This window comes from Pongo pygmaeus, chromosome 8 (assembly GCF_028885625.2).
Source record: "Pongo pygmaeus isolate AG05252 chromosome 8, NHGRI_mPonPyg2-v2.0_pri, whole genome shotgun sequence".
In the NCBI taxonomy this organism is placed as follows: Eukaryota; Metazoa; Chordata; class Mammalia; order Primates; family Hominidae; genus Pongo; species Pongo pygmaeus.
Window position 1 is genome coordinate 102,982,204 of NC_072381.2, and position 11,945 is coordinate 102,994,148.

The 11,945-nt window shown below is 49.6% G+C and overlaps 1 protein-coding gene across 1 annotated transcript; it reads right to left on the reverse strand.

Moving 5' to 3' along the window:
* Positions 1-1,151: 1,151 nt before the first annotated feature.
* Positions 1,152-11,145, reverse strand: AVPI1 (arginine vasopressin induced 1). The gene is made up of 3 exons (XM_054436312.1): positions 10,453-11,145; positions 3,251-3,547; positions 1,152-1,750 (listed from the first exon to the last, which is right to left on the reverse strand). Exons 2-3 carry the CDS (start codon positions 3,535-3,537, stop codon positions 1,594-1,596), a joined length of 444 nt encoding a protein of 147 aa, XP_054292287.1. The 5' UTR covers positions 3,538-3,547; positions 10,453-11,145; the 3' UTR covers positions 1,152-1,593.
* Between the last annotated feature and the right edge of the window lie 800 nt (positions 11,146-11,945).

Sequence of the window (11,945 nt, forward strand, 5' to 3'; positions counted from 1 at the left end):
CCTACACTGATAGGAAGCTATTGGTAATTATGATGTGTTCCTTTTAGTGTGATTCTTTGTTGCAGAAATGTCAATATATTTTATGACATGGTTCCCTACTAGGGATTATACAGTATTTGCCCTGACTACTTCCTAAGAGCCAAAAATAAAAAATCTGAATTCCAAAATAATCTAGTGCCAAGGGCTTGGGATAAGAAATGTGGACTTACAGGCTGGGTGCAGTGACTCACACCAGTAATCCCAGCACTTTGGGAGGCTGAGGTGGGTGGATCGCTTGAGGTCAGGACTTTGAGACCAGCCTGGCCAACATGGCGAAACCTCATCTCTACTAAAAATACAGAAATTAGCTGGGTGTGGTGGCACACGCCTGTAATCCCAGCTACTTGGGAGGCTGAGGCAGGAGAATCGCTTGAACTCAGGAGTCAGAGGTTGCACTGAGCTGAGATCGCACCACTGCATTCCAGCCTGGAGTAAGACTCTGTCTCTAAATAAATAAAAATAAATAAATAAATAAATAAACAATAAAATAAAAAAGAGGACCTACCTAACTCAAGGTAGTAGTGGTTCCTCCTCTCGGCCACCAGAGGGCAGCCCTTCCCTGTGTACATCACTGCCCCACTTCAAACCCTGAATAATCAAGCATGTAGGGTGGGTGGAGAGGGAGAAGAAAGCTAATAAGCACAGAGTATGCCTCTCTTGAGGTGGAGCTAGAACTGCGGGAGAAACTCTGCCTTCAAGGGTTTCCAGGCCATGGGAAGCCTAGGATATAATGCAGGCAGCTTCAGAATCATCGGTCCACCTCGGGATGGTCAGCCGATAAGGATGAAGAAACCAGATGAGGATCTGGCACCACTAGTTTGACTGCAGATTAAGCCAACCCAAGGCCTCAGCCTACTGTGCAGGGCTGACCATGACAGTTTTCCCCCTTCTGATCCTGTGGATCAGGACTGCTGCAGAGACCCCTCTCTACTCCCGATCCAACAGGCTTTGGAAAAGGAGGCTGTGGTCCAGGGGCTCGGCATGGGGGTGAAAAAGGAGAGGGAAGTGAAAAGGAGAGAGGAGGCCAGCCCTGATTTTTCCTTCCTGGGGACACTCTTGCCCCTCCCACTCTGTTTCAGGTCCTCCCCTTCTGTGACAGACTCACACAGCTCTTGATGCAAATGTTTTTATTTGCCACTTAAACCACAGTTTCCCTGTGCTATCCTGATGGTGTGGGGGTGTGGAAAAGGCTGCTGGAACCATGGTTTACAGTAGTAGCAGGTAGATTAGTAGCATGAGTGGTGAAATGCTGCATCTGAGTGCCTGTCACTTGGCTCCCAGGGGAATATCATGCAGCCCAGGAATAGTGTTAGATTGGGAAGGACTGTGGCAGGAACAGTCACTGTCTCTCCTCATTTTGGTGAGGAATGGGTCCCACATAATGGAGAGCTCAACAGAAGCATCCAGTCTTGTTCTGAATGGAGCAGGCCAGTGGCAGTGGCCTCTTGCTTTCATTTACCCCTTTGGGCTGCTTGCCTAAAGTCTCTCTTCCTTCACCTCCCTAGGCCCTTTGGCAAGAGGGAAGACACTGCCATTCCTGGCTCTTTCCCTGGATCAGTGTCTGATCTGGTGGAGGTAGCTTGTGGGTCCTGGCTTCTTCCAGTTCCGGCGGATCCTGGCACTTTTCCTCCTAGAGTGCAGATACTGCTCAGTGGAGGCTGTCTCCGTGGCACTCTGTGGGTCGGCCAGTGGAGAGTGGGGCTCCAGGATTCTGCAGAGAACAAGTGTATGATTAGCCAACATCAATAGGGAGAATTGAATGGGGACTTCAAGAGATTTTGTCATGGTGGACCATAAAACATATGATTTGGAGCAAAATGAGACCGGGGCTCTGGTCTGGTCTTTCCCCCTCTGAGAACTGTCTGACTAGACAAAATTTACAGATTTCTCTGCAGTAGAAAGGGTTGGACCAGACCAGGTTGTGCAAAACTCAACATTTCTTCATCCTCATCCTGTACTCATGGCAGATGTCATTAATTAGTCATGCTATTAAACTGGTTTGATAATTAGTGACTACTAATCAACTGGAGTTAAATACAAGCTATGACACTGACTTGCCATCTCAGGACCTGATGACCTCCAAAGGCCTGTTTAGGTCTGATGTTCTGATTGTGGGCCCCAGAGAAGGCAGCAGAGAGATGAAGCCCAGAGCATCACCCGTAGTGATTGGTTGAGGCCAAGTGGTTCAGCTCCATCCCTTTGGGTTCACTGTTCCTGGGCTGGCAGTGGCCTAGGCAAAGAAGTGGCCAACTAGGGAGACGGGAGAGATCTCAAGGTAAAAGTTTTTCAACAATTTTTAACCAATAATGCCTCGACAGTACATTCCTAGGCTATATTCTCTGTAATCCCCCAGCCAAGATTTTAATTAGGCTCTTTAAAAAAAAAAAAAAAAAGAGAATCTCACTCTGTCACTCAGGCTGGAGTGCAGTGACAGGATCATAGCTTACTGCAGCCTCAAACTCCTGGCCTCAGGTGATCCTCCTACCTCAGCCCGTGGAGTAGCTGGGACTGCAGGTGCAGGCCACCATGCCTGGCTAATTTTTCTTTGTTTTTTTTTTTTTTTTGGTTTTGTTTTGTGTGTGTGTGTGTGTATGTTTTCAGAGATAGGATCTCGCCATGTTGCCCAGGCTGGTAAGCTGAGAATAACAGCAGAATGAGGTGGTGCTACTAGGACTCAAGCATCTCTTTCCATGGGAGTTCACGGGGTTGTATATGACTCCAAAAGTAACAGCAATCTTTTTTTTTTTTTTTTGAGACAGAGTCTTGCTCTGTCACCCAGGCTGGCTGGAGTGCGGTGGCGCCTTCTCGGCTCACTGCAACCTCCACCTCCCAGATTCAAGTGACTCTCCTGCCTCACCCTCCTGAGTAGCTGGGATTACAGGTGCGTGCCACCACACCCAGCTAATTTTTGTAATTTTAGTAGAGACAGGGTTTCACCATGTTGGTCAGGCTGGTCTCAAACTCCTGACCTAGTGATCTGCCTGCCTCGGCCTCCCAAAGTGCTGGGATTACAGGGATGAGCCACCACACCCACCAACAGCAATCCTTTAAGTGTAACCAAGTGGTGACACTGTGTAGACCTTATAACCACCCCAGTGGTAGGCAGGCACTTTACAGTGAGGCCAAGTAACTAGCTCCAGGCCACACAGCCACGCAGTGGTGGAACAGGCATTGGTGCTCTTCCCTCAGCCATCCAGTTCTAGGAACCTACCTGAGGCGGCTGCAGTGGTGTAGCGAGTGGCCCAGGGGTTTCTGCCTTGGGGGCCTCTTCCTGCGCAGCCTCTTGAGGGCCTCAGCCACATGGTGGTCCCCTGCACATTCCCAGATGATCTGTGCCCGTTCCTCGGCCAGCTGGTCCCCGCTGCGTTGAAACAGGCCTTGGATCTGCAGCAGCTCGGCGTCCTGGAAGATGTTGGCTGAGGCCTGCTTGCGGCCCCGGGCCTCAGTCGGGGCCTGCCAAGGGGGTGGCTCACTGACCACTGAGGCTGGGGTACCCATTGTGGATGCTCTGAGGATGCAAAGCATGGAGACATCAGCAACTCAGCTGGTCCTTCCCAGACCTGGGGGTCCTGGCTGATCCTAGGGCTTCTGATGTTTCCATTCTCCAGGAGCTAAACTGGAGGAAGTCTCTTGCCTTAAAATCACTTAAGCACTTATGTGTCAGACCCCCATATTATCTCATTTAGGATTAACAGCAACCTGTGAGGTAAGAATTATTGTTTATCCTCATTTTACTGATGAAGAAGTGCAACTCAGAGAGGTTAAATGACTTGCCAGTGTCACAAAGCCACGTGCACATGCAGAGCCAGCAGTTGAACCCAGGTCTGTCTAGCTGTAAATTCCATGCAGACACCAGGATGCCCAGTAGCAGCTCAACTGTGTTGAGTACTTATACCAGGCACCTGTAAGAGCTTGTTTCACATAGTATCAATGAGATGTAACAAGCACAACAGCCCTGTAAGATAGGTATTTTTATCCTCCTCATCTCACAGATGAGGAATCTGAGGAAAGGTTAAGTCATCCATGGTTATGCAACTAGGATGAGAACCCAGGCCTCTCTGATGCTAAGGCCCAGGTGCCGTAGCACACAGGTAAGAGAGGAGTTGTGGAGCTGGGCTACCCAAGTTGGAATCCCACTTCTACCGCCTCCACCACTTACTGGCTGGGCATGTCCCCTACCTCAGCTGCCTCCCGTGTCAAATTATCACCTGGTACTACTACCTACTTTGTAGGATTAATTTGAAGATTGAAGGAAGACAAAGTATATAGAATAGTGGTCAGCGTTTTCAATCTAGAAAATTGAGACATCATCCCACCTCCTATCTTCAAGACCTTGGGGATGAACCAAATCCATATAATTTAGCAAACATAGTATGAAATGAGCCAATCAGATCTAACCACAGTCCAGTGGACCTAATGAGCGAGAGGTGGAGGCAGAAGAGGAGGCTACAAGGGTTAGAATATATTGTCAAGGGCAGAGGCTGAAATTTATAAGAAAGTTCAATACAAGTTAGGCTCTGTGTCAATGTCTCCCATCATATCCAGGAAGTGAAAATTAAAGGATCTCCCTTGATTCTAGATAGTTCACTTTGAATAATAAAGGCCTAAGAAGCTTACCCATCACATCCTTGTCTCCAGCACAGCCTGGAAACAAGGGAAGACTGGCATTACATAGAACAGGTTTCGAGTCCCAACTCTGACACCTTAAGCAAGTTACCCAACCTCCTCTCTGAGCCTGTTTCCTTAACTGTCAAATGGGGATAAGATTACCCACTTCTTAGGGTTATAGTAAGGATAAATGAGCCCAGTATATCAGTTACCCAATAAGAGCTATAGTTGGCCCTCAGCATCTGTGGGTTCTACATCCAGGGATTCAACCAACCTTGAATAAATAAAAAATTTAAGAATACAATGATATGGCTGGGCGTGGTGGCTCACACCTGTACTCCCAGCGCTTTGGGAGGTGAGGCGGGCGGAACACCTGAGGTCGGGAGTTCAACACCAGCCTGACCAACATTGAGAAACCCTGTCTCTACTAAAAATACAAAATTAGCCGGGCATGGTGGCGCATGCCTGTAATCCCAGCTACTCGGGGAGGCTGAGGCAGGAGAATCACTTGAACCCAGGAGGCAGAGGTTGCGGTAAGCAGAGATCCTGCCATTGCACTCCAGCCTGGGCAACAAGAGCAAAACTCCGTCTTAAAGAATACAATGATACAACAATTAAAAAATACAAATAAAAAATGGATACATTGTAACTACAGAGCATTCACATTGTATTAGGTATTATAAGTACCTTAGAGATTATTTAAAGCACGCAGGAGGATGTGTGCAGTCTATAGGCAAACATGGCATTTTATGTAAGTGACTTAAGCATCCCACGGAGGAGCCTGGAACCACCCTCCATGGATACTGAGGAATTTATAAACGCAAATCCTCCTCTTTTGGCCTCTGTGACCTTTGTACCTGGGTCAGGGATACAGGTGAACCCTCCTTTCCTCCAAGCTGTGTGGCACAGCCAGCTGATGACAGGCCTGTGCTCCCACCCCTCTCTCCCAGCCCCAGGCCTGTTGGGGAGAGGAGGAGCAGGTCCTGCTGCTTCCCCAGGGCCTGGCTGCCTGAGTCAGACCTCATTCCACAGCCAGCTACAGAGACAGCTGTCAACAGCAGCCAGCTTCCAAAGGGGGAAAAGGAACAGTAAAATATTTATATGCTCATCAAAGAGGCAAACAGTACAAAAGCTTATATATAAAAGCTTTTCCAATTTCCTATCAACCCACTTGCAGAAGCATCCCTTCCCCTAACCTGCCTTTTGTTCTCTGTAAGAGTTTGAATTGTCTCCGCCCCACTCATACTCCCAAAATATGACTCCCTCCCTTGCCCTGGCCTTCCCCGCTCCTCACCTCAATAGTCACCCTCATTATTCCAATCATTTCTATGCTCACTCTGTCCCAGTTTCTAGGCCTTCTATCATAAAAACTCCACCCTGTTTTCAAAAGATTTAACAACTAAAATAAAGCTGCAGAAGACTTCCAGATGAGTTAACATCATGAAAATTGTACTTTTTATCTGGAAAATGGAATTTAAAAATCTGCCCCTCCTTGGGTGCTATTATGAAAATCCAGTTAAAACCTAATCTATGTGGTAATTAAGCCCCCAGAGCTGGGGGCTTATGTGGTAATTAAGCCCCCAGAGCTGGATGACATAAACACACTGTGACAAGAAGACAACAGTCACCAAGTAACACTTTTAGGCTGATAAAGAGAAATAAAAGCTAACTATGGGATATTTACTCTGGATCAGGCAATATGTATGATATCCTTTAATCCTCAAAACAATTCTAGGAGGCCGGGCGTGGTGGCTCAAGCCTGTAATCCCAGCACTTTGGGAGGCCGAGGCGGGCGGATCACGAGGTCAGGAGATCGAGACCATCCCGGCTAACACGGTGAAATCCTGTCTCTACTAAAAATATAAAAAATTAGCCGGGCGTGGTGGCGGGCACCTGTAGTCCCAGCTACTTGGGAGGCTGAGGCAGGAGAATGGCATGAACCCGGGAGGCGGAGATTGCAGTGAGCCAAGATCGTGCCACTGCACTCCAACCTGGGCGACAGAGCTAGACTCCATCTCAAAAAAAACAAACAAACAATTCTAGGAGTTAGGGACTCTTACCCCATTTCACAGGGAAGTAAAGGGAAGCTAAGATGCAAATATGAGTACCAGTGGCTTAGCCGAGGCCAGAGGTGGTTCAAATGACTGCAGCCCATGCTTTTATTTTTATTTATTTATTTTTTTTTGAGAGCAAGTTTTGCTCTTGTTGCCCAGGTTGGAGTGCAGTGTTGCAATCTCAGCTCACTGCAGCCTCCACCTCCCGAGTTCAAGCGATTCTCCTCCCTCAGCCTCCCGAATAGTTGGGATTACAGGCATCCCCCACCACTCCTGACTAATTTTTTGTATTTTTAGTAAAGACGGGGTTTCACCATGTTGGTCAGGCTGGTCTTGAACTCCTGACCTCAGGTTATCCACCCGCCTTGGCCTCCCAAAGTGTTGCGATTACAGGCGTGAGCCACTGCGCCCGGTCAGCCCATGCTTTTAAACCGCCGAGCTGGCTTCACAGCCAGGTAGCTTAAAGAACACTTCACGTTTCTATGAAGAATGCTTTCCTATTCCCACCTAATTCATGAAGGGGAAATCCTGCCAATGGAAAGGGAAGGACAATGAATTATCCCACCTGGTGGAGGCAGGGGTGGAGCTGTGGAATTTCGTTAGTCTGTTCTCTAGGGTCAGGGCTCTTTCCTGGGTGACAGTTAGACCAGCCTCGAGCCGTAGCACTCTAAAGAGGAAGAGCCCAGCTTCCACAGAAGAAATCAAGAACTGCAACCCAGCCCAGTGCACAGAGCCCCGGCTTATGAGTCAGAGGAGTGGGTTCAAGCCCTACTTCTGCCACTCACTGGCTGAAAAGCCTCAGGCAATTCACATCCCCTCTGTGGGTCAGTTTCCCTGTTACTGCTATAAGAACAGCTTGATGCAGTTGGTTTCTGAGGGCCTGTACCAGTGCTGGGAGTCAACAATTCCACCCGCGGGTAAGTCTGTACAGAAAGAGGAATGGAGCTACTTGTCTGCCAAAGCCTAGGGGCAACATGTGTGGACAGATCTGGCTAACTGGGTGCTAGGAAATTCCCCAGCCACTAGCTCCCTTTCTCCTCCCTACTCTGTTGTTTTGCTGCAGTGGGCCCTGGGGTTAGGATCTGGTAGAAAACAGAACTCACAGCTCTAAAGCTCCCTAGTGACCTCAGCTGGCTATGACCAAGCCCGGGGCAGACGCCTAGGCTGGTCTGGGGTGGTAGGAGAAAGGGTGATATCCGGCCTCACCTCCCCAGGGAAAGAAGGGCAATAAGGATCATGTAGCAGCAGCTGCCTCGGGGAGGAAATGGCTTGGAGTCTGACTTCCCAGCAACCTCTCCCAGGACGGCAAGGCTTTGACTCCACAGCTTCAGTGAGCTGCGAGCTGTGTGTCACAAACATACCAAGAAACCCTCAGGGAGAGTCTGAGCCTCCAGCCTCAATCCTCCATGAACCTTGGGGAGGGCTTAGCACCTCCATATTTTGGGGCCCCTCACTCTTTTTTTTTTTAAATTTTTTTTATTTTTTAGTATTTTTTTTTGAGGCAGAGTCTCACTCTGTCAGCCACTCTAGAGTGCAGTGGCGCAATCTCAGCTCACTGCAACCTCTGCCTCCAAGGTTCAAGCAATTTTCTTGCCTCAACAACCTCCCAAGTAGCTGGGATTACAGGTGCCCACCACCACGCCCGACTAATTTTTGTATTTTTAGTAGAGACAAGGTTTCACCATGTTGGCCAGGCTGGTCTTGAACTCCTGACCTCAAGTGATCCACCCACCTCATCCTCCCAGAGTGTTGGGATTATAGGCGTGAGCCACCGTGACCGGCCAAGCCCCTCACTCTTGGCTCTGCCTCTTATTCTGGGATTCAGACAGCAGAGTGAGGCTGGGAATAAAACTAGGCTGATTCCAGGTAGGATTAGATGGTAAGTTTTGGGAAAACTGATGAAATGGTGAATCAGAACACTTTTATTATCAAAAGAAACTTTTCCTGTCTCATTCAATGTGTTCAATAGTTATTTTCCCTCCAATTTCCTGGAGAAGACCTTAGTCCAGGAAAAGTCAGTGTATACTTGAACAATAGTACTTTTGAAAACTAGAAAATGAAACCATGGGGCTATTAAAAGATTACAAATGGACCTTTCATTTCAGAGCTGACATAAAAGAAGGTAAGTGTGGGTCTGTGTACAAACGAGTAAAGACCAATTGCAAACTACTTCAATTTGACACAAACTAGTTTGAAAGTGAACCCCAAAGGAAATACCAAACGTTGAAAATGACAAAGTTCAACTTGTTTTGAAACAGGCAATAAGTGAAGAACTGTGGAACCCTAACAAAGAAATATATCTAAAAAGTGACTCACCATGCAATGAACTTGCAATATATAAATATGGTGCGCAATTGAGCACTCTTTGCAATATACAAAGTTCAGTTCAGACAGCTATTCTAGGAGAGTATCTCACTGTAGTCCCAGGGAGGCACAGGTAACCATGAAAGGCAGAACACATTTGGGTGAGCTGGCAACTCCTAGGTCCTCATGCAGGAGGAGGACCTCTTCCAATAACCTAGGTGATAGCAATAATCTCTGTAATCAGGGGCCTAGGGGCTCTTAGAAAACTTACTGGAGGCGCTGGCCCAAGGCCTGAATCAACACTTGGGGCCCTGGCCTGCTATCCTATACAGACATGCCACTGGACAGCAGCCAAAATCTGTGGCTCCTCAAATGGGAAGCCCAGTTCAAATGGCTGTGTGGGCTTCCCCACCAGCAGGGCCTAGCCTCAGGGAGGTATGCCTAGAGAACTGGATATACATTGGCCTCGAAATCCATGCCCCTGGATGTGGAGAAAGGAACTGGGCCCTTTCCCCAGACCAGTTCTCATATATGACCTGGAAATAAACTGCTACTAGATCTAGGGATAACCCTTTCAAGATTTCTAGAACCCTGAATTCTGGCTGTGCTGCTAACTGGGTGACCTTGGATAAGTCTCAGTTTCCCCTGCCACAAGTTGCTCGTCATCAAAATAGTGAGTATAAGGTCGGGCCTGGTGGCTCATGCCTGTAATCCCAGCACTTTGGGAGGCTGAGGTGGGAGCATTGCTTGAGCCCAGGTGTTCGAGACCAGCCTGGTCAACATAGCAAGACTGCCTCTACAAAATTTTAAATAAGCTTTTTAAAATAAATGGTGAGAATAAATAACCCTTAACAGGAGAAGGGAGATGAAGTTTGTGACGGCATTCCTTCTAGTACCTGTTATACCACAGACATTCTACGTATGCTGGTTGAATGAATAAATGAGGAAGGGAAAGGCTGTTTGACTACCAGGGGCTATAGAATCATTGTCATTTTCATCATCACAGCCATCAACAAATCTGTGTACTTTTAAATCATAGCTTTATGATTAAAATCATAGAGACAGCTTGTTCAGCGTCAAGCACAGAACAGAGCACGTTCAGATGGGTGCTTTCTTTCCTCCTCACTTGAGGTGACACTATTGTTACACCCATTTTACAGATGAGAAAGCTACACCCAAAGTCACACAGCTGGCAGGTGATGGAAGCTGGGACATGAACCCAGGCAGTCTGACCCCAGCACCTGGGCTCTCAAGCCACTGTTATTTTTGTTCCTGCCAGATGGCTGAGGAGGTCTTCTGGGGAAGGTCGGGCCCAGAAGCCTTTCGGAGGCTATCTGCTTCTGTAGATTGTGGAAGGAGCAGGGATCCAAAGTCAGGACTCCAAGCCTAGTAGCCTCTGTGCCCTCTGCACTCCACTGCCCAGTGGAGAACTGGAGCAGGTACTCACCACGCTGAAGGGCAGCTCCGACAGACCTCAAATGGGGATGGGGCAAGCTAAGATGCGCCCACTCCAACCTCTTCCACAGCCTTCAGAAAGGGCGGGCGCAGCTCTGGGCTTCCTGCTGCGAAGGTGCTTACAAGGGCCAGTCGGTGATCACGGGCAGCACAAGAGCATGGCAGAGGGTATCCTGGCCGAGGTCCTGAGGCGACATCTGCAGCACGAGGAGTCCCCGGGGCCCAGACGTGGCCGCTTCGCAGAACGACGGGGCCCTAAGTGGATCTGGCGGTCGCGTCCCGCTGGCACCCCGGCTCTGACTGTCACCCTCCGGCTCCCACCGCAGCGCCGGGCTGGGCCGCCGACCTACGTACCTGGTTGCTCCAGGCAGGCCGCACGCAGCCCCAAAGTGGTCCGGGCCACTTGGGTCACAGCCGCGGTTCCCGGGAGAAAGCGCTCCCTAGCCCCGGAACAGCCAATCCTCGGCCCGAGTCGGGTGTGAGCTCCCAGGCGAGCCTTCCAAACCCAAGGCGGAGTTCCGTGCGCCAATCATCGGCGGGAGACAGGGAGGGGGCGTGTCCATCCCCGCCCCCCGCCTCCGAGGGCCTCGAAAGCCGAGTGCGAAGCTTCCTCGAACCTAATCGGTGGCGGAGCGGCGGTGAGGGGGCGTGTCTGCCCGGGCCCTGCCCACCGCCCTCTCCGCCCTCGCGCGGCGCCGGAGGCGCCCCCTTCATTGACGTCAGTCCCCAGGGCCAGCGCGGTTTTGCTGGCGCGGGAGCTGGGCGGGGCTGCATTCCTGGCCCAGGGTGCGGCGAAAGCTGGCCCTGCCGGGTATACGTGATGGATGCCCCTTCTCCTGGGCCCGAGGCCAGCGCGCGCGGCACCGACTGCCTTGCAGCGCGTGGCCCTCTGCAGATCCTCAGACTCTGCCGCTCAACTCCCCTCCTAGCCCACCGTTTGGCTCCGGCTTTGAGGGAGAGGAGGGGGCAGTCTGCTGCAGTCAGACCTTGGGCTTCAAAGCCAGAATGTCGTGGGTTCAAATATTGGGTCATTTGTGCGACTTTGGGCCGGTTACCTAAACAAGACCGTATTTTAAAGTTTGTATGCATTCGGAAATGTTCATTAGTGACCTGTGCTGTCCGAGTTCCTTGATAGGCCGTAAACAAGAGAGACGGAAAGACCTATAGCCTTTGTCCTGGGGAGTCTACAGCCTAGTAAGGGAGGCAGGCATTAAACAACCTAAAACATGGAGTCTGTGATTACAGTTGTGATCAATGTTATGGCTATAAGAGGATAAATATGGAGGAACCTAAGCTTCCTCTGGGAGGTTCAGGAGGGCTGAAGAAGCAACATTTAAGCTGAGATATAAAGAAGGAGTTGAAATTGGTCAAATGAAGAGGAGTGGATCTGGGGAGACTGCTTTAAGAAAAGAGGGAAAGGCATTTGGTTGGGCCAGGAGGTAGCTTGGCTCCGGAGGAATTAAATGCGACCCGGAATAAGGCTAG